Here is a 19,771-nt window from a genome sequence, read left to right as displayed (position 1 = left end):
CCGAGTATAGGAAATGTGGTCTTTGTCTTTGGAGTTGACATAATGCTTTTTAGTGGGGACTATCACAGTAGCCTTTTAATTCTATACTATTGTTGCTGATGTTATAATGTCCGAGCAGTGGCTAGGCTCCTGTCCAGGATCCAGTGATCCTCTCCCCTGTCCAAGGAGCCCATCTCACATGGGCCTATGATGGCAGCAGGAGCAAGTCGTTGGGACAGTCTCCTCTGCATAGCTTTCTTTCTTCGGTCAGATTGAAGTTCATTAAGTTAATATTAAAATGGGAAATTATGTCATGCAGAAAGATGATGTTGAAGATCAAGAATAAGCTTGCCTAACTAGTGTCAAATGGCAAAACTAAAATGATTTAATAACGAGTTTGGTGTCCTTTATGCAAGGAAAACAATCCACGGGTTGGGGGAGTACGGTGCCTCACAAACAGCGGAACACTCTTCCTGAGGCATTCGGGCAAGATCAGCTTATACAGATCATTAGAAGTGGCAATTCTAGATTTTGAAAATCTAATTTTCAAAAAAACAGAGCGTGATTGTCTGGGGTTGCATATCTGACTTTATTTAGAAAGGTCAAAGAACAAGAAAATAAATATAGAGTATTGGGTTTGGGGATTGGCCCACTGTACCGTGTACTGTGCTTCTGGTCAAGTGGAGCATTTACGGGAACTGGGAAGTTCAGTCGGCTGATATGGCATCACAGGCAAGAGCATCTCTATCTGGGGGCTAGAAATTTATTTAAACATTAGAGTTTTTTGTTTTTATTTTATGTGTGTGTGTGTGTGTGTGTGTGTGTGTGTGTGTGTGTGTTTATTTTTGAGAAAGAGACAGAGTGTGATTGGGGGGAGGGGCAAAGAGAGAGGGAGACACAGAATCCAAAGCAGGCTCCTGGCTGCAGGCTGTCAGCACAGAGCCTGACAGGAGCCTTTAACTCAAGAGCCCTGAGATCCTGACCTGAGCCTAAGTCAGAGGCTAACCTGACTGAGCCACCCAGCCATCCCTTTGTTTTTTGTTTTTAAATGAGTGGGAGATATGTAGATATAAAGGAGAAATTTAAATTAATTACAACAACTAGAAAACCTTAACGTTAAGAATTAAAAAAACAAAATAGGGAGTGTGTGCAAACAGAATTTTAATAGTTTATAAAGTGATATTAAGAAGGCCCATCTATGAGAGTATAAAAGTCATTTAAAATTGTTAATTTAAGAAAAATGTTGTATCTTTAAATTAATTTGGACATTTTTATATTAAAAAAAATGTTTTTAAAAAAATTAATGTTTAAGGGTCAATATCAGGGCTAAAAGAAAATAAACACAAGTTCTTTCTAATTTTACGAAGTATTGATTTTTCTGGCCAAAATGTCAACTATTCCTCTGTTATACTCTTGAGTAATCATGAGGCTGATGGTAATAATTGCTATCATTTATTGAATGTTTGCCCTGAGCTTGATGTGGACAGACTGTAGCCCATGGCCAAATCTGATCTGCCACCTGTTTTTGTAAATAAAGTTTTATTGGAACACAGCCATGCTAATTTGCTTGTATATTACTTATGGCTGCTTTCACACTACAAAGATAGAGTTGAGTCATTGCAACAGAGACTGTAAGGCCCTATAAAGTCTACAGTATTTACTATCTGGCCCTTTACTGAAAAAGTTTGTCAACCTCTGATTTAAGGTAAGCACTATTCTTTACATCCGTTTTGTTATTTAATTCTTACAACATCCCTAGGAAGTCAGTGTCCTACCCTTCTTTTATAGGTAATGAAATTGAGGCTTAAAGAGGTTATTCTCTTATACAGGGATATCCAACTAAGCAAAAGAGTCTGGACTTGAACCCATGAGGTCTGATGGGAGAGCCAGTACTTCTCACGGAGTCCAACTGCTTTGCCTTTAGGCTTTAGAGAGGTGGCCTATCATGCTGGTTAACAGCCGGGAAGGCTCTGGAGCCAGATTGTTTGAAAGCAAATGACCTTGGGCAATAAATGACTTAACTTCTTTGCGCCTCAGAATATACACGTTAGCAAACTATTTTTAACCTCTTGTTTTGTAAATGAGACTCTAAATCACCAGAAATTCTTTTATGTTTCCAAAAGACCTGAATTTCCAAATGACTACGTGACTCCAAAGGTAGATAGACAACACAATTTCAGAGGAATGATGGCTTTTGAAAGGTAAAATCCTGCGTCAAATGTTAATATATATATATTTTTTAATTTTAATTATCAGGTCCTTCATAGACAGCAGTCTCAGCCAGCCAAGGAGAGTTCCCCTCCCAGAGAAGAAGCTCCACCCCCACCTCCTCCGACTGAAGACAGTTGTGCCAAAAAGCCCCGGTCTCGCACAAAGATCTCCCTGGAAGCCCTGGGGATCCTCCAAAGCTTTATTCATGATGTGGGCCTGTACCCTGATCAGGAAGCTATCCACACGCTTTCTGCTCAGCTGGATCTCCCCAAACACACCATCATCAAGTTCTTCCAGAACCAGCGGTATCATGTGAAGCATCATGGGAAGCTCAAGGAACACCTGGGCTCCGCGGTGGACGTGGCTGAGTATAAGGACGAGGAGCTGCTGACAGAGTCCGAGGAGAACGACAGTGAGGAAGGCTCTGAGGAGATGTACAAAGTAGAGGCCGAGGAGGAAAATGCTGAAAAGAGCAAGGCCGCGCCTGCTGAAATCGACCAGAGATAATGTGAACTCCTACCAGGCAAAGCAATACATCGGTCCAAGGATTTTCTGTTTTAATTTCTTTAAAAACTTTTTTTTTTTGCTTTATTTTATTTTATTTTTGTCTGTTTTGTTTTTCTTACCTTTTTTGACATTTTTTGTTGCACAGGATACACCTATAGACTGAATAAGTTCAGTATTCCCGAATCAGACATCGCCTTGGCAAAGACACTAAAGTGTTACACTTTTACAATTGACTGGATCATAGTAATTATAATCACAGGAAACTCTGCCTTCATTATCCTTGCACTTACGGAAGAGACATCAGGCAAGTTCCAGGACGAAAAGACCTACGAAACAAATGAAGGAAGCTACAAGTGTGTGTGTATATGTATATGTATATATCTATATATTTACATATATATATTAAATTGCATGGGACAGAGAACTTTACAATCTGAAAGAATAGACTGTGAAATGAGTTCTTAAAGAAGAGACTTGTTTATGTATTAAAAAAAAACCACTTCACAGTGAGTCGCTTTGGCTTTTTGATAAACTGCGGCCTGCTCTCAGGGTGGGGTGACTATTTTTGAATTCCTATTTATTTTCTGTGTTTGTCCCTGATTTTTTTTTTTTTTTTTAATTCTATGGCTTCCTATCTGGCAGCTTGATGGGTAATTTTTGAGGTATGTATTTAAACAAAATAAATCAACACTGCCAAAAAGAAAGAAGAAAGGAAAGTGGAAAAAAAAATCAGGGCACCTTAAAATGATACAAGTCAAATTGCTCTTAAGACACAATGCACACTTAAAATGACTCGACGTGTTCCGTTATTCAACTTGTCATTACTGTAGTGAACAGATGCATTTCTGTGGAATTCCAAATGAGTAAAACTGAAATTCAGTACAGAGAAAACTTGTCTTGATAAAATGACGTTTTGACGTTGGACGTATGGAATTCATAGTATGAGCCACATTTTATTGTGAAACTTATTTACCTGTTCGTGGCTTCAGATCTTAAAATGAATAAGCCTGCTCATTTAAAAGTTGTTTGTTGTTGCTGTTTTCTCTTTTTCTTTTTTCTCCTTTTTTTTTTTTTAATAGAAAATAGTTCAATGTAATGTTAAGTTAGAAAAGAAGTTGCCGCCCAGTTAAAGGGGTTCCCTCTCAAATAAACCTCCATCCTTCCATCTCCCAAAAGATGTTTCCTATTTCTGTTTCACTTTGGGCTTCCTCTTCTTCGTCCACATTCCATCCACCTGACCAAACTTCTAGAGTCTCTGCTCTCACATGCCTCATCCCTTCCCTGGTATGGCAGCCCTAATAAGAACCTTTCTTTGAATCATTGTGCAGCTCCAGGCAATAGAGTAAGCGAAGCGATTTCGGTGGAATCACCTACTCATCGTAAACGGAAACATTTTCTCAGTTACCGACATAGCAATTACCTTACGTAAAGCAGAACTAATGCCGACTGGCTGTTTAGTGGAATGAGCATTAAAGCTGCAACCTACTATAGCTCTCCAAACCTCCTGTAGCTTCCTGTCAGAAGCACCAGTAGCATTTCTTCCCACTTGTACTTAGAGTAATTGCAAGAGGTGACCTCACCTGCAGGACTGGCCTTGCAAACCTAACCCGTGCTTCACCTTGGCCGCCAGACAGTCCCACACGGTTGGATTTTTTTGGAGTTCTGCTCTCATGCAACCTTGTCAAAGACCTCATGCAATATCACTTTGAAAGTTATTTTCTGTTTACTACACAGACATTGTAATATAACTGTTAATACTATTTATATATTTGAAAGGTATAAAAGGTAGGAGTTAAAAAAAAAACAAAACCTCTATGTGTAGATATTAACTCAGAACTTACAATATACAGGGAGAAGACATGTTGCAATACAAGCTAATTCTAGCTGCTCAGTAACCTCTGGAGTTTTTAAAGGGACATTTTCCTGTACTTTTTCAAATAACGATGTTGAAAAAATTATCTTGACACGAGCGTCACATACCTTTGCAAAAGGATGGTTGTTTGCAGTTAAGCCCCGGGCCCATCCTTCTGCTGCCGTAGTATGCTGCAGCTTTAATCCGAAAGTCCACGCTTGCTGCTTCCTGATCTCCGAGTTACTCTTTCCAAATTGTCTTCTTACACTGTTGCTGAAGGTCACTCTGTACATGTAATGGAAACTGATGTTGCCAAGCTCTTACAAGGTGGTTCATCTATCGATGGCATCCGCATTTGGTATCTTTTACACTTCAACCAAAAATTTGTTAGGTATTTTTCAATGCTAAGTCTTGCCTTTTATTTTTTAATTTCACTGCCAAGTTTGCAGTGATTCTAAGTGAATCTGTGGGCATTTTAGCCTGTGGTCTTGCCAGATCTTTGCGAATTACAATGCATATATGTCTATTTATTCAATATCTGTCATATAATATCTATTTGGAAGAAGAAACTTTCTCTTGTAGTGCCTCTTGACAAAGCACAATTTCCCGCCTTTTTTTTTTTTTTTTTTTTTGTGAAATGAAAAAACAAATTGTGTTTTATTGCGGTATCAACAATGTGAATAAGGATTAACATATTGTAAATGTTCTTTTTTCCATGTAAATCAACTATCTTTGTTATCACTAAGTGATAATTAATTTTTAACTTATGTGCATTGTTAGGCTGTTAGAATTTTTTGGTTGTTAAAATAAAACGCATTCAATAAATATGACTTCGTTTGTCAAGTATTTTACTGGGCATTGCCTTCTTTCCCACTTAAACTTTCGTGTGGAGTGAGACCTGGTGAGTGTAAGAAAAATTCGCTCCCTTAGTTTAGAAATAAGGCAGCAGTACCCGTAACTGCAGATGTTTGAGTCCTGTACGATGCATGGATTTAGTTGTACATGTGAATTTACGTACATGTCTGTGTGTTTATAAACGTATGTGTGCTCGCATTCTGAAGCTGGCCAGGGGGAAAGCCGTGTATCCAAACGTTTTGCCGTATACAAACAAAACTCCAGTGTATAGAGATATATTTATGGGCTTGCTTCTTTATTTTTCTAGTGAATATTTTCTGTTTATAATTAAAAACCCACAAATGACTGCGTGTCAGGAAACTTTTGGAGCACATATGTCCATGGTTAATGGACATAATAAAAGTCTTTTATATTTAGAGCTGGGGTACCATAATGTGCACAGAGAGGAATGCCGGAAGGATTGATGTATCTGAGAAATGTGTGAAAATGATTTTTTAGAAAGTGCTTACAATGGAAAATATTGCTCAAAAGACTAAAGTTAATAAGGAAGGAGCAAGTGCTTAACTTCAGAACTGGCAAAGAGAAAGTCAATTAAAAAGTGATTTTGTTTTCTTTTGATATTGTAAATTGTCTTTTCTGTGTGTGTGTGTGTGTGTGTGTGTGTGTGTGTGTGTCTGCGTGTTTTGCATTTGGTTAACATACAGATGTAATTTTTCTTTCCTTTCTTCCTTAGTTTCATTTGCCATAATACTTTTTTATTCCATGATACTTAACAGCTCACAGGTCATGTAGATAGGTTTTACGGACAGATGCTGGATATTTGCAAAAAAGCAGACAGACCCAAAGCACAGAGTTCTGAAGGTTCGTAAAGAAAAATTAGAGGCTCAATACAAAGCAAAACACATTACTTATGCAAATGGGAGTGATTTCTGCATTTGGGATACAGACTTGAAAGCACGTGTGAGAGGATGTGACTTGAGGCACAAGTAGCTTCTGTGTGCATGAGGTTGTGTTTTTAGGGGTCAAACTTCATCATAGGTGACAAACTCCAGAGAAAGAGGCTCTGCCCACACATGGATTGGTTTCTGCTAGAAGGCGGGCTCTGTGAGAGCAACTTCTGTTCCCAAGAAAGAGTAAGAGGTTTCTTGACTTAAAGCGTCGTCGTATTATAGCACCTCAGAGCCATCACTTCATGGGTTGAGTTTTGTCTTTTTAAAATTTTTCTTAGAGGAGGTATTTTCCTTTACACTGTTACTCCCCTTTCTGTAAAGGTTTGAACCAAGACTTCAAAGTCCCTGCGTTTTTTTTTTTTCTACAGGGCCATGATGGCATAATCAGAGAGTAAATATTTATTGAACATGTATTCTATGCCAGATAATTTTCTAGGAACTGAGGTGACAAGAGAAAATATGTGACTTGATGTTCTCCCCTCATGAAGCTTATAACTTGTTGGAAAGGTTTAATATAAGTAAAATAGTCATACGGTAGTTGACTATTCAGAGATGTATTTGTTGAGTGAGCAGTACAAACCCGTGCTGTGAATTTGGAAAAGAAAATGATAACTCTGTGTGAGCTGGAATGGTCCTGAAAGGTGGATCACTTAGGAACGGCTGCATGTAACAGAAAAAAATGACAAATATTGATACAGACAAGGTAAAAGTTTACCTGTTTCTTACAAGAAAGAAATTGCTGAAGTAAGCTGGCTTCATGAAGTTGTCAGGGACTCACACACTGCCAACTTCACTTTTCCTGGTGTTCCCATGTTTCTTCTTTCTCGTGGTCCAAAATGATTGCTAGAGCTCTCACCATCACACCCACCTTCCAGACACCAAGATGGAAGGAGGAGTAAAGAATGGCGTACCGCCTTTCTGTTGTGGAGACTTCTTCAAGCCCTACACCTGAATGCAAGGGAGACTAGTAAATCTTTCTAGCTGTTCTATTAATGCCACAGAAAAGGAAGGAGAGATGGATATCGAGGTAGGCAGCTAACAGCCTCTTGCTGCAGAGGGTGTGAGGGAAGTTGCTGGACACGATAGATAGCAGGAAGGTAAGTGAAACGGCCCATTTGCTCTGCTGTTACTCGCTGTACCTTGCAGGTCTTCCTCCTCACCACCCTGAGCTCTTTCCCTGGCCAAGTTGAAGGATGAACCCAAGCAAGCATCATTTCTTCCAGGAAACCCTTCTTGATCTGCCGCATCTGCTCTGCCAGTGTGGTTACAAATAATTTCTGTGTGTTCACAGAATTCCCAGGGTATCTCACCGTCACAGGACTGTCCCAGAACTTGCGGTTCACTGTGGTTGCGGTCCCGTGCTTGCTCAGCAGGAACGTAGGAAGTCTTTCTTTGCATTTGCCCACGCAGAGGACAGGGGTGGGCAGCTGGAGGTGACACAGGCCCTGTGGCGATAGGTGTGACGGTGTCTTCTCTGGAGGAGCATGTCCCCAGGACTGGCCTCTTGAGTCAGAGACAGAAATGAAGACTGAAATGTGCAGTAAAGGGATGTTGACTTCGAATGCTGCCGACTCAGCGCTGTCAGGAAACAGCAGTGCCGGGATCGAAGGCCAGGTTTGCCTGCTTCCACAGCTTGCATTTTCTCCCTCATCTCACACCACCTCTCACTGCATGTCTTAGAATGTCCTAGAAAGCCTGGATGAACTGAACACCAATTTGTTGGCCAACATACTTTATATGACATGGCCTTTTCACTTCTCTTTACACACTTTTTCATAATCTTATCTGAGGATGACATTTCTGATGGAATTTTGTTCTGAAAGAAAGCTCTATTAAAAAAACAAAACAACAACAACAAAAAACCCACCATGCTCTGCTACTAAAACTGCCCCAGAAGAATCTAGAAGCAGCTTCTTCGGTAACACTTTGAAAGGCTTAAAGTGTTACCTTCACATATCGAGAAATAATTACAAAACTATCCCATTAACACTGTAATAAATAGTTCAGAGCAATGATTAATTAAAGAGGGAACTATAATTTATTCACTATCCATTAACAGGCATAATCCTATTTTAACATAAAACAGCAGAGACTAAAGGAATTCTGGGAGGCTCAGTGACAGCTTTGGAATGAGCAGTCCCAGGGACCTTCCCTCAGCTTAAGAAAGACGTAAGGGGAAAATTCTTTATAATTTATCCTGTCTCCAGTTGATTGTGAGGGGGCAGTGAACTGTCCTAGTACCTATTGTCACCGGTTTTGCAGCTTATTTTTCAGACCCACAGTTTCCTCTGTGGGGAATGGAGCTGATCATTCGTGTATCTCAGAATTGTTATTATTAAATAGGTAGAAGCATCTACAACAACTTCTTTCTTTCTTTCCTCCACTCTTCTAAGAGAGAAAGAGAGAAGCAGGATACTATAAAATGCTATAAAGGACTTGTTAAAGCCAATTCAGATGAGTTCGAAAGTGGGATCCACTCTGATATTTTCAAAAGTCCTTGTTACCCCATCTCAAGCTTTTGTGCCTAAAGGCTACTGTGCGACAGCTTTGTCTCTCATTTCTCCCTCCATTCTCATTTATTGGAGCCTCTTCCCTTTCCGCCTCCTTTCCCCTCTCCTTTCTGTCAAGAGCTGGAATATGGTTTTCTTTCTTAAGGAGAAACTGAATGTGATGCGTCAGTAGCCTTCTGAAACCTTCAGAATTAGATAGATGTCGAAGTACGGACGGCACCCAGCTCTGGTTTTCCTCCTGCTACTTTCCTGCTTGTTTCAGTGTGTTTGGCTGATTCTCTTTTCTGTCCAGTGCCTCAATGGCCAGGGTACTGCGGGGTTCCTTTCTGGTCCTCCTTTTCCTGGATCTACACTCTTCCCTCATTCACCGCCTTGATACTTAGGGTACCCGTATGCCGACAATACCCAGTGTGTCTCTGCAGCCTAGACCTTTTCCAGATCTCCAAATTGTTAGGTTCTATTGCCCACTCAGCACTGCCACTTGGATGGCACACTTCACACAGCTCAAAATGACCTCCTTCTCTTCCCAAATGTGCCCCACCCAGCTGATGGCAGCTGCAAGCTTCCTGTTGCTCAGATCAAAACTTTGGAATTCTTCTTTATCCTGTTTCTTTAACACCCGACATTCAATCTGGCAGCAAAGTTCCTGGGAGGGTCTGCCTTCAAAGTATATTCACAATCTTACAACCTTTCAGCTTCGGTACTGCTCCAAGCTTGGTTGGAGCCATCATCCTCTTACCTGATCTGACCCTCCCTGACCTCCTTCCCTTCCACTCTCCCCCTGCTTCGGGCTCCAGTCACATGAATCTCCTCACTGCCTGAAATACGCAGGCTGACTCTCTCCCTCGCTTTTCCACTTCTCTGCTAAAGCTGAGAGCTCCTCCCCTGGATAGCCATGTCTCGCTCCTCCATTCCCGGCTGTCTGCTCACGAGTCACCTGTTCAGTGAGGAGTACTCCGACTCCCTTATTTCAAATTATGGGGAGCCTGGGTGGTTAAGTGTCTGACTCTTGATTTCGGCTCAGGCCATGATCCCAGGGTCGTGGGTCTGAGCCCTGTGTTGGGTCCATGTTAAGGGTGGAGCCTGCTAAAGGTTCTCTCTCTGCTCTTCCCCCATTTGTGCACACACTTTCTTTCAAAATAAATAAATAAATAAATAAATAAATAAATAAATTTTTTAATAAAATTAAAAAAATAATGGGGTGCCTGGGTGGCTCAGTCAGTTAAGCTAAGTGTCCGACTTCGGCTCAGGTCATGATCTCACGGTTCATGTGTTCAAGCCCCGCATCGGGCTCCGTGCTGACAGCTCAGAACCTGGAGTCTGCTTCCGATTCTGTGAATCCCTCTTTTTCTCTGTTCTTTCCCCATTTGCACTCTGTCTCTCTCTTGTGCTCTCAAAAATAAATAAACATTAAAAAAATTTTTTAAAGAAATAAAAAAAGAATAATAAAATTGCAAACCGCCCCCACCTCTGCTTCTGGGTCCCTTTTATCTTATCATACTTTACTTTTTTCATAGCTTGTAACGTAATCTATAATTTACTTATTTTCCATGTTTTTGTCAGTTGTTTCACTCCAATGAAAATACCAGGAGGACACAGAGCCTGTTTTTTTTTTTTTTAAACCAATAAATGTTTAAGTGGGGTACATTTCATAGTTTTTATCTAGTTGGATTTTTCAATTTTGAGCTTAAGCGGGGATTAAGGATTTAAATTACTCTATAGAGATAAACTTCGTCTGAATATTTCTTTTTTTTTTTTAATTTTTTTGTTTAACGTTTTATTTATTTTTGAGACAGAGACAGAGCATGAACGGGAGAGGGGCAGAGAGAGAGGGAGACACAGAATCGGAAGCAGGCTCCAGGCTCCGAGCCATCAGCCCAGAGCCCGATGCGGGGCTCAAACTCACGGACTGTGAGATGGTGACCTGAGCTGAAGTCGGATGCTTAACCGACTGAGCCACCCAGGCGCCCCTTTCTGAATATTTCTTTAATGCATTACCAGGGTACTTGACACCTCAGGAAGCTCTAAGGCTGACATTTGTAAGCCCACATCCGGGTACTTCATTTGGGTCTGTGATTCTCTGCTTTCTTGGAAGATAGAATCACTGTAGCACAGATTTTGCTGTCTAGCACATCCTCTTATTCAAACAGAAATCCCTTCTCACGTTGGAGGCCTCGTTGGCCTGAGGCCACGCAGCATTGTCCCTCCCTGGTTAGGAGCTAAGGCCTTTGGGAATCAGCCCATTCCACCTTTGCTCAGCCCTTCTGTCCCTGAGCTCTCATTGGTGCCATCCAAGACTGCATTTGCTCTCCTAGTAATCACCTCACATATTTGAGGTCATGGTGGAGCAAAATCCCGTAAGTTCTTAGGTTTCTTGTATTAATCATGTGATGTGACTATCCAGGAAGCTGATGTCATTCAAACCATATGAATACAGCTTAGATCAAGGGAAGTGATCATCCTACCCTCTTCAAACTAATCAGGCCACATTACAACATTATCTCAGTTCTAGATAATGTGTTTTGGAAAAAAAAATATTGGTAAATGGATGTATATTCAGAAGACAGAAGGTAACCATGATGGTAAAGGGCCTTGAAAGCTTATTTTCCATTAATTTATTCTTCCTATTCATCAACCAACAAACCAAATTTATGAAATGTCTATTACATTGAAGTCACTGTCAGGGGAACAAAGTTAGGATCTTTAGTTGACAACAACAGAAATAATTCAAGCTACTTAAGCAGAAAAAGGAATTTACTAGAAGACCTTAACAGTGCTCAGAGAATTCCAGGGAGAGTCAGAAAATCAGGGTTAGAAGTTAGAGTCAATGTTCCAGACTTCTCTAGTGGAGACCACACTGCTTCCCCATGGGACACAGATGTTAAGACTTGGTCCCCTGATCCTGAGCATGGATGCTACCTGTGGAGGCTCTGTGCCTCCTGCCTCTGAAGGCTGGATGACTCTACCATTTCCCTTGACAGAATGGAATCCACATGGCATGCTTTTTGTTATTGTGCTCCCTTCCAAATCAAAGTGTCATGCAGGTGTAACTGATTGAAGGCGTCTAAGTCACGTGCAGGGAGGATTGGGAATGTGAATGTCTGTCTTCTATCTTGGGGAACTATAGATTCATAGGTGGGAACTTCGCCAAATGTAGGAGACATAGTCAGAAGTACTCCAGGCTGAAAAGCATGCCAAATGGGACTGCTAGACTATGAGCTCTTTGAGGAAAGAATACTGTGTCTTATTCAAACAACATGGTGTTTGGTTTGAAATCAGAAAGATCTGTTGTGAATCCCGACTACTCCACTTCTTAGCTTTCTATGACTTTGGGCTATTATTTAATCTGAATCTCAGTTTTCACATCAATAAAAAGAGGAAAATAATACTTACTTTGCAGTATTTTTGTGTATGAGAATCAAAGTTAAGCATCTAAAGCATAGTGTCTTCCTGTAAATGATGAGTTTCTCTCAATATCTTAGTATTAATATTACCAAGGATGGTGCCTGGTATAGTGGCCAATTTTGTAAAATGTGGGAATGTTTATGGAAGTCATGGTTTTTGCCTTCAAGAAAAATGTCAGTGGGTAGGTAACATGTAAACCTCAAAATACTAAAACCCAAGAAGGAACAACTTACTTATTCTACTGTGGATGGGAAGGTCAGTGTCCCCCAAGGTGCTGATGTTTGCTTTTATTAGTGGAAACCAGGAGTGGCTTCAAATTATATTCAGTCCTGATATTTTATTACTGTAAAATATGACTGAGTGTGAACTTGGTCAAGGGTAAAATCACATCCATCGATCAGTCTTCTTCCTTTTTATGTATTCAGTTGGATATTACTAAATATTTCCCAATTGAAGTCCAGCTCATTAGAGTATCTGGGAACACATTTTATAAATAATTCCATAGTGGGCAAACATCGAGTTTGGGTACTTGAACATCAGAAGGATCATCAAAAAATAAGAGAACTTTCTCTAGATCAAAGACACTGCTTTGAAAGCCTCCAGACTCAAACAATGGAACAATGGGGTTTCAACCAATTATGGGTCAAAATACTTGCATGTAATCAAAGTTGCTGCAGGTGGTCTTGAGGCCCAGTTCTGGTGCCAGTGAGGAGGCCTATTGCATTGGGAAGTGGGAAAACTCTGCGATTTTCAACATCAGCATAGAACAGGAAGACTTATGTCAAGCCTTCATCAAGTATGCCTCTCAACTATCTGCTACTTTGGAAAATGCTATTTTGGGAAGACAGTCCATGGTGGCATCACCAGACACTAGGACTTTGTGGACCAGTAATGACCCAATGCCCCAAGATGTAGGGACCAATAGAGAGCTGTCAAGTTCATATTGGCAAATGAAATATTCAACAAACAATATTAAATATAAAATGACCAACATTCTGGTCAATGCTGCTGTACCAACATTATATCAGAGGAAAGAATTTTAACCCCTATCAAATTTGGAGAGGCATAATCTGAGAATAAAGTATAAGGAAAGTTAACCAATTTGCACTGAAATGTATATGTCTTGGTCTTCTTTTTCTTCTTTCTCTGGGGGAACAGCGAAAACTCTATCACAGCCCAGAATTTGACTGCAGGTGACCTTGGAGAACTGCTGGTCTGAGGAATACACTGGGTATTTACTTCCCCAGATACCCTTTTGATTAAGACAGGCACTAGAAGATCCATACTTAAACCAAACTGAGCTCAGCCTACTAAGGGTGAACTCAACTGTGCTTTGCTGGTATCAAGATTTGTTACAAGAAACCACTGCCACGTGGACCGTGCCATTTCTTTTGCTGTGAAACTAATGATGCAGCTGTTGCCTGTAATGTCTGTCCCTGGCAACCAAGTGAAATTCCACTTGAGAAATTTCCTTTAGAGTTGCAAGTGAAAAAAGTTGTTGTCCCTCCAGTGGAATGGGTACGTTATATTCTTTTGCTGATAATGAGCACAATTGAACTTTTTGAGTTGCCTTTTTTGCCCTAGATACTAGGAAGCTCGGAGTGAACTCTAACGTTACTCGTAGCTACTGAATTAACCCTCTACCTCTAAATAGGAAGCAGGTGACACCTGAAATTACCCGGCAGCCTGAACTTAGAGAGGACAGAGCTTTTAGTAGCAAGTTATTTAAAAACCAATGAAATGTCTTCACACAGGTAGATCCATCCTTCTGGAGCGACCAAAGAAATCCCTGAGTTCGTATTCGGGACTGCCTCATAATGATTATGCGGGTTGTTCACAGCACAGGCGTGCTGTATATCCAGGTAAGGAGGCAGGTGGAGGCTCCACAAACCGTGTGCTCTGTTATGTGGTCTGCTTCCATCCAGAGAAAGAGGCCCTTCTTTCTAATTAGCACCAAGGTGTAGAATGGGCCGCCAAGGCTTCTGCCCACACTCACGCACAAATCCATTCACACGTGGGGGTCCACTTTTATCCTCTGATGTTGGAATCCCACACCTAGAGATCTTGTGATTTGTGAGCAGGGAGCTTTCCCAGGCTGCCTTGGGCTTTGCATGGGCGTGAGGCCAAGCTACATCTCTGCGTCAGTGGACTCTGTGCTACGACAGAGCTTTGCCTCAGTAGAACCTCCACCTTTTTTTTCTGCCTCTAAGCTTTAGTAGAGAGGCCAAGAAACAAGAGAGCTACCAAAAGCAACAAAAAATTGTTAGTCAGAACTTTTGACTGATTGGTGCCTCCAATTTCCCCCAACATGCCAGATGTACAGCTTTTTACTGTATGTAGTTACATATGTGTCCTTTGCATAAAGCCTCTCTGGCTAAACCTCAATCCCTAACTATTATATATTCTGAATAAAAGTGAAACATCTCAGCATTTGCAAAAATTCAAGATTTATCAACATATTGAGCTTTTACTAAGTCATGAATTCTTGATTTGTATTCACAGTGCTTTTACATATTCATAGCCCTCTTTAGCCAAAGATCTTCAATATTCATTTACTATGGAGTGGTAAGTATATATTATTCAACTCCATTTACCAATGGGTAAACTGATGCCCAACTGAAGGCCTGATCAGAGAAGCCGAATAAAGAGCAAGATGCTCTTAGCCCCTCAGAGAGAGCTAGCTCCAGCTGTCTCCCTCCAGAAATAAAGGCCCAAGGCCTGCTTGTGATTCTCACTTCTCAAGCATCAGGGGAATCAGAATTTTTCCTTCTGGATTTGTTGGAATGTCTTGGGTAGAGTTTTCTCTTAAAGTGCATGGGACACAAGAATAGCCCAGGGGAATGAAAAATAACCTTTTTTCCAAATTGCTTCAAATCCATGATGGCAAAGGTTAATTGAGCAGATTAGTTCCTCTTAAACTTGGGGGAGAACAGGTAAAGAGAATCATTTATTTGCTCCAATAACCAATTAATGGCATTGATTGGGTGAGAAAGATCCTGTCTCTCCCACTTTTATTAGAGAAACAGAGGTCAATTTTCTTAATACCTTCCTCTAATACAACCTATTTCTTTAGTTTCTGAATAGTTTATTGAGGATTCTAACAACATATTTACCAGGTACTGATTGAAGGGGTGTTTAAAACATAAGAAAAATATTTCTGGCCAGATTTAGAAAACTATAAGGAAAGAAACTGGAATGATCCCATAAGAGCAACCAGCCTCTAACATACCACAAAGGAATGCCAAGACTTACTATTATTTTTGAAATTATACAAATAATGTACTAAATACATTAATGTATGGAGATAGTATTTTGCAATACATTTTTTTTTGGAAGAATGCCTTGTGTGATATTGGAAGGAAAACTATCTCAAAGGGTTAATTTGAGGGAAAATGACTGCCCTACTCCTTAAAATGTTAACTTGAGAGCTGGTAGTCAAGGTGCAGTTGCTATTTCACCCCAAAGCAAATAAAGAAAATGTAATTATTCAAGATTTCAACCACATGAAGGTCTGTTTTTACCAAAATGTGTTGCTCTTCAGATGGCAAGAGGATGATACATACCGTTATTGTTGATTTCTATTAACAAGTACATAATGTAAACCGAGCTCATAATAATCTAGAACAAAACTCCCCAGTGACAGAAATGTTCTATGTCTGCATTGTCTAAGTGGTAGCTCCTTACACATGTGTAGAGTTGCCAGAATTAACAAAAAAAAAAAAAAAATTTTAAAAACAGGATACATAGTCGGGCACCTGGGTGGCTCAGTCTTTTTTTTTTAATCTAATTTATTGTCAAATTGGTTTCCATACAACACCCAGTGCTCATCCCAACAAGTGCTCTCCTCAATGCCCATCATCCACTTTCCCCTCTTTCCCACCCGCAACAACCCCAGGTCATGATCTCGCGGTCTGTGAGTTAGAGCCGTGAGTTCTGTGCTGACAGCTCAGAGCCTAGAGCCTGCTTCAGATTCTGTGTCTCCCTCTCTCTCTGTCCCTTCCCTGCTCACAGTCTCTCTCTCTCTCTCAAAAATAAACATTAAAAAAAAAAAACAGGATACATAGCTAAATTTTAATTTCAGATAAACAAATTTTAATATGCATATGCAATATTTGACTCAATAAATGTTAGGTATTCCCATTTTTGAAAGTGATTATTAATTCATTTTATTTGTGTTTGACTAGAAAGGAATCCATAGATATAAAGTGCAAAAGGCAGGAAAAGAAAGTTCTTTGAGGTGATAATGGAAAACGGTGAAATCAAAGTCCTATACAGTGGAATACAAAGGATCCCATTTTCTTCTGGACTCTAGGTTTTAGTAGCCATTTAGTAGCCAAAAACTATGGCTGGAGACCAGCTGTAGTTAAAGAAAAAACAATTCTTTTTTAATTTTTAATTTTTTTGTTTAACATCTAACTACAATCTGAATTTCCAGGCTACTTCAATTGGTGCAACAAGTGTGTCTCCTGAAAAGTTGCTTTAAGTCAGTTTCACCTGAATCGAGTAACTCAGGTGTTGTGCTCTGTTTAAAGGAACACTGAGAAGGGAAAATCTGTATATCTATATGTACACACCCACGTATAAATGACAAGTTATCATATATAACAAAAAATCAAGCCCACCATTTAAAACATTTTTGATATGCCTATCTAATTTCTTTGAAGTATGGTGTTCCCATGAATATCTGGGCAGGGAACCAATGCCACATGCAAAGTGTTTAACTAAAATGAGGTTAATGAAGGGTCTGTTTATCGAGGGGTGGTTACGGTTAAAGGAACCAGGAAGCGATGCTGGGCACGCAGGCAAGGAGCAGCAGGGGAAGCTGTTACCATGTGTAGGTACTTAAGAGACCAGGCGTGGAGGGGTAAGAGGCGCTGTGTGGCTGGATCTTTGGCCTCAGACGCTGAAGTCCCTTAGACCACACCAAAGCATGGGGTGCTTGTTCTGTGTTTCAGTTCCAACTTGTTCTGTGTTTCCGTTCCAACTTGAAGCCAGTGGCCAGAGGGCTCTGGATGATGAAAACAGTAGAGGCCACCCTTCCAGCACAGGGCAGGGCAGTGGAGTGTGAGGGATAGAACTGTAGGGAAGAGAGAGAAGAAGCAGCACAGATAGTACACATTTTTTATCAATTTTTTTTTGAAACTCAAATTACATGTTCGTGAATATTATGGAAATAGACTAACTCCCTATTTGTCTTGTGTATGAGTTTTCATTACTAAGTTAGTTTGGAAGATTTTATGCAGAATAAAGTCAGTCTTAGGATGTCTAGTCAGTTTTGTACATATAAGGAGACTTGAATGTTGGAGTCAAATTATTTATATGGAACACACACAAGAATTTTGCCCTAAAGTTGTATTCTGTGTGATAGGAATATCAACCACACTAAAAGCAATTATTTTCACATGTTGCAATATATCAAGATAACAACAGTTCTCTGTCTTGTTCTCAGGCTCATGTGCATATAGTCTCTCTCTTCAGAAGAACCACATGGTTAAACTGAAGATAATCCTCACAGTAATTGGTGGTTTCTCATAAGATTTTATTGGGGGGTAAAGGAATATCTAATTTGTTTATGGAAATTTGTGTTACTCAATGCTGCCATCTTTCTCCTTGTATAGTAAGGGAGTATTTTTAAAAATTAATAAAGAGTTCTTTCCTTTGTCAGGAACTATTATAGATATTAGATTAAAAAACAAAGGGGCCATGCACCATGCTAATAAATTTTTCAAAATTTGAGCCATTAAAAAAATTTACCCTTTTGTGTACCTGCTCCCAGAGACACCCTTCTTGTTTATCAGGTTTTCCTTTAGAAATCCTAACTCCAGATATTCCTAAAAAAAGACCTCTCCATAATGGAAATGTCATCTGTATTTATTTAGAGTGCAAATATTAAAACCAAAGAGGTCAGGTTCAGAAATTTGTTGAACCTCTCAGTATATTCATTTACTCATCATCTTTGAAATAGTTGTAGTCATAGTATCAATCTCAATGAGTTGTAGGGATTTAATAAGTTAATATTTCTGGCACACAGAACTATTATTGAAAACTATTATTCATTAATTTCATTTGTGTTTGGGTAGAAAGGAACTTACAAGTATAAAGTACAAAGGGCAAAAGAATAGAGTTCTTGGAGGTGGTGATGGCAAACTGTTAATCAGGGTTCTATAGCTTAAGTAGGACATTTATATATATATATATAATATAAATGTTTATTTACTTATTTATTTTTGACAGAGGCAGAGCACAAGCTGGGGAGGGGCAAAGAGAGAGGGAGACACAGAATCTGAAGCAGGCTCCAGGCTCTGAGCTGTCAGTACAAGAGTTTCATGTGAGGCTCGAACCATGAGATCATGACCTGAGCCAAAGTCAGGTGCTCAACCCACTAAGCCACCCAGGCACCCTTTGAATAGGATATATTTTAAGAGATTACCTTCTCTAGCCACTAAAGCCCAAAAAGTTAAGCAGTTCACTTATGATCTCTTTGCTAAATTCTAGGGCCCTTCTTTCCACCATGGTTGTTCCTTTCCTCCTCCATGCTGCCTTTCAATGGCATGTGGGAGCCTAACTCAAACCAACTTAATGGCTGTTACATTTTTTGGAATGCTGTGAGCTAGTGGCTAAACATAGCCATTATTAAAAATTAAATTATATAAACTTACAATTAAATGAATTAAAATAAATTTATACTCAAAACTTATCACCACGTAATTATTGTCCAGTGTTACCTAGGCTCTTGAGTCATTTCCATCTGTGTATGTGGAACACAGTGTGTATGGTGGAAATAATATACTGGTGGAATTATATATGGTGGAAATACTATATAATGCTGCACTGTTTGTTTCCTTCCCCAAGTCTACAATTGGTGATGTCATGTTGGTAGTTTGAAATTGGTCACAGTGGCAGTATTTATATCATACAAATTGGCAAATGCTACAAATCAGTGCTCCCCCCCTTTTTTTTTTTTTTGAGAGTTGGTTTTTAAACATTTACCACTACACCCCTGGTTGGACATTGCTGGTTTTTGTTAGTGCAAAAGTAGGATAGTAGATATTAAAGTGAATCAAATTTATTAGAAAGCTATGCTGGACAGATGATTTCAGGGCCATAAAAGTCACAGAATGGGAAATTGATTTGAGCTGTTAATGAATTCTAATGAACAGCAATGCTAGAATACTGATCTCCTGATGTAAATTGATCGCTCACAAAGGGCAGTTTAGATCAATGGGTGAGGCACTGAGGAGAGATGAGGTGGTTTCTTCCAGAACCCTCCTTGGTGAGAGCATGTGCCAGGGAGGCGGCAAGGAAGAGTGAACACAGCGGAGTTCCTGAACACGGTCCTCTCCCCTATAGTTCCCAGGAAAGAACAATTCCCAGAAAGTATGTGCTATCCACAATGAGAGAAGCAAGTAAACGCCATTTTTGCTGAAGCCATTAGGTCGGCTGGCCTGGAAAAGCAAGTCCCAGGGAGGCCTTGTCTTCTCACCATCACCGGGAGCCTCTCC

General features: G+C 40.0%; 1 protein-coding gene across 3 annotated transcripts in view; it reads left to right on the top strand.

The window, feature by feature from the left end:
- SATB2 (SATB homeobox 2) overlaps positions 1–19,771 on the top strand; it is a 218,691-nt gene that overhangs the window by 181,882 nt on the left and 17,038 nt on the right. The window contains exon 11 of one of the 3 annotated variants that reach the window (XR_006220874.1): positions 14,024–14,131. The exons of 1 other annotated variant lie outside the window; for it this stretch is intronic. Coding sequence is in view for 1 of the 2 variants with exons in the window: in XM_007094730.3 (XP_007094792.2) it covers positions 2,236–2,697 (462 nt within the window). In the remaining variant the exon portion in view is untranslated. Of the gene's footprint in view, positions 1–2,235; positions 2,730–14,023; positions 14,132–19,771 lie in introns of those variants that run through there. One more of the 3 variants, XM_007094730.3, reaches the window with a different exon arrangement.

Source organism: Panthera tigris, chromosome C1, assembly GCF_018350195.1.
Source record: "Panthera tigris isolate Pti1 chromosome C1, P.tigris_Pti1_mat1.1, whole genome shotgun sequence".
In the NCBI taxonomy this organism is placed as follows: Eukaryota; Metazoa; Chordata; class Mammalia; order Carnivora; family Felidae; genus Panthera; species Panthera tigris.
This window is presented reverse-complemented; position numbering and strand designations above follow the sequence as displayed.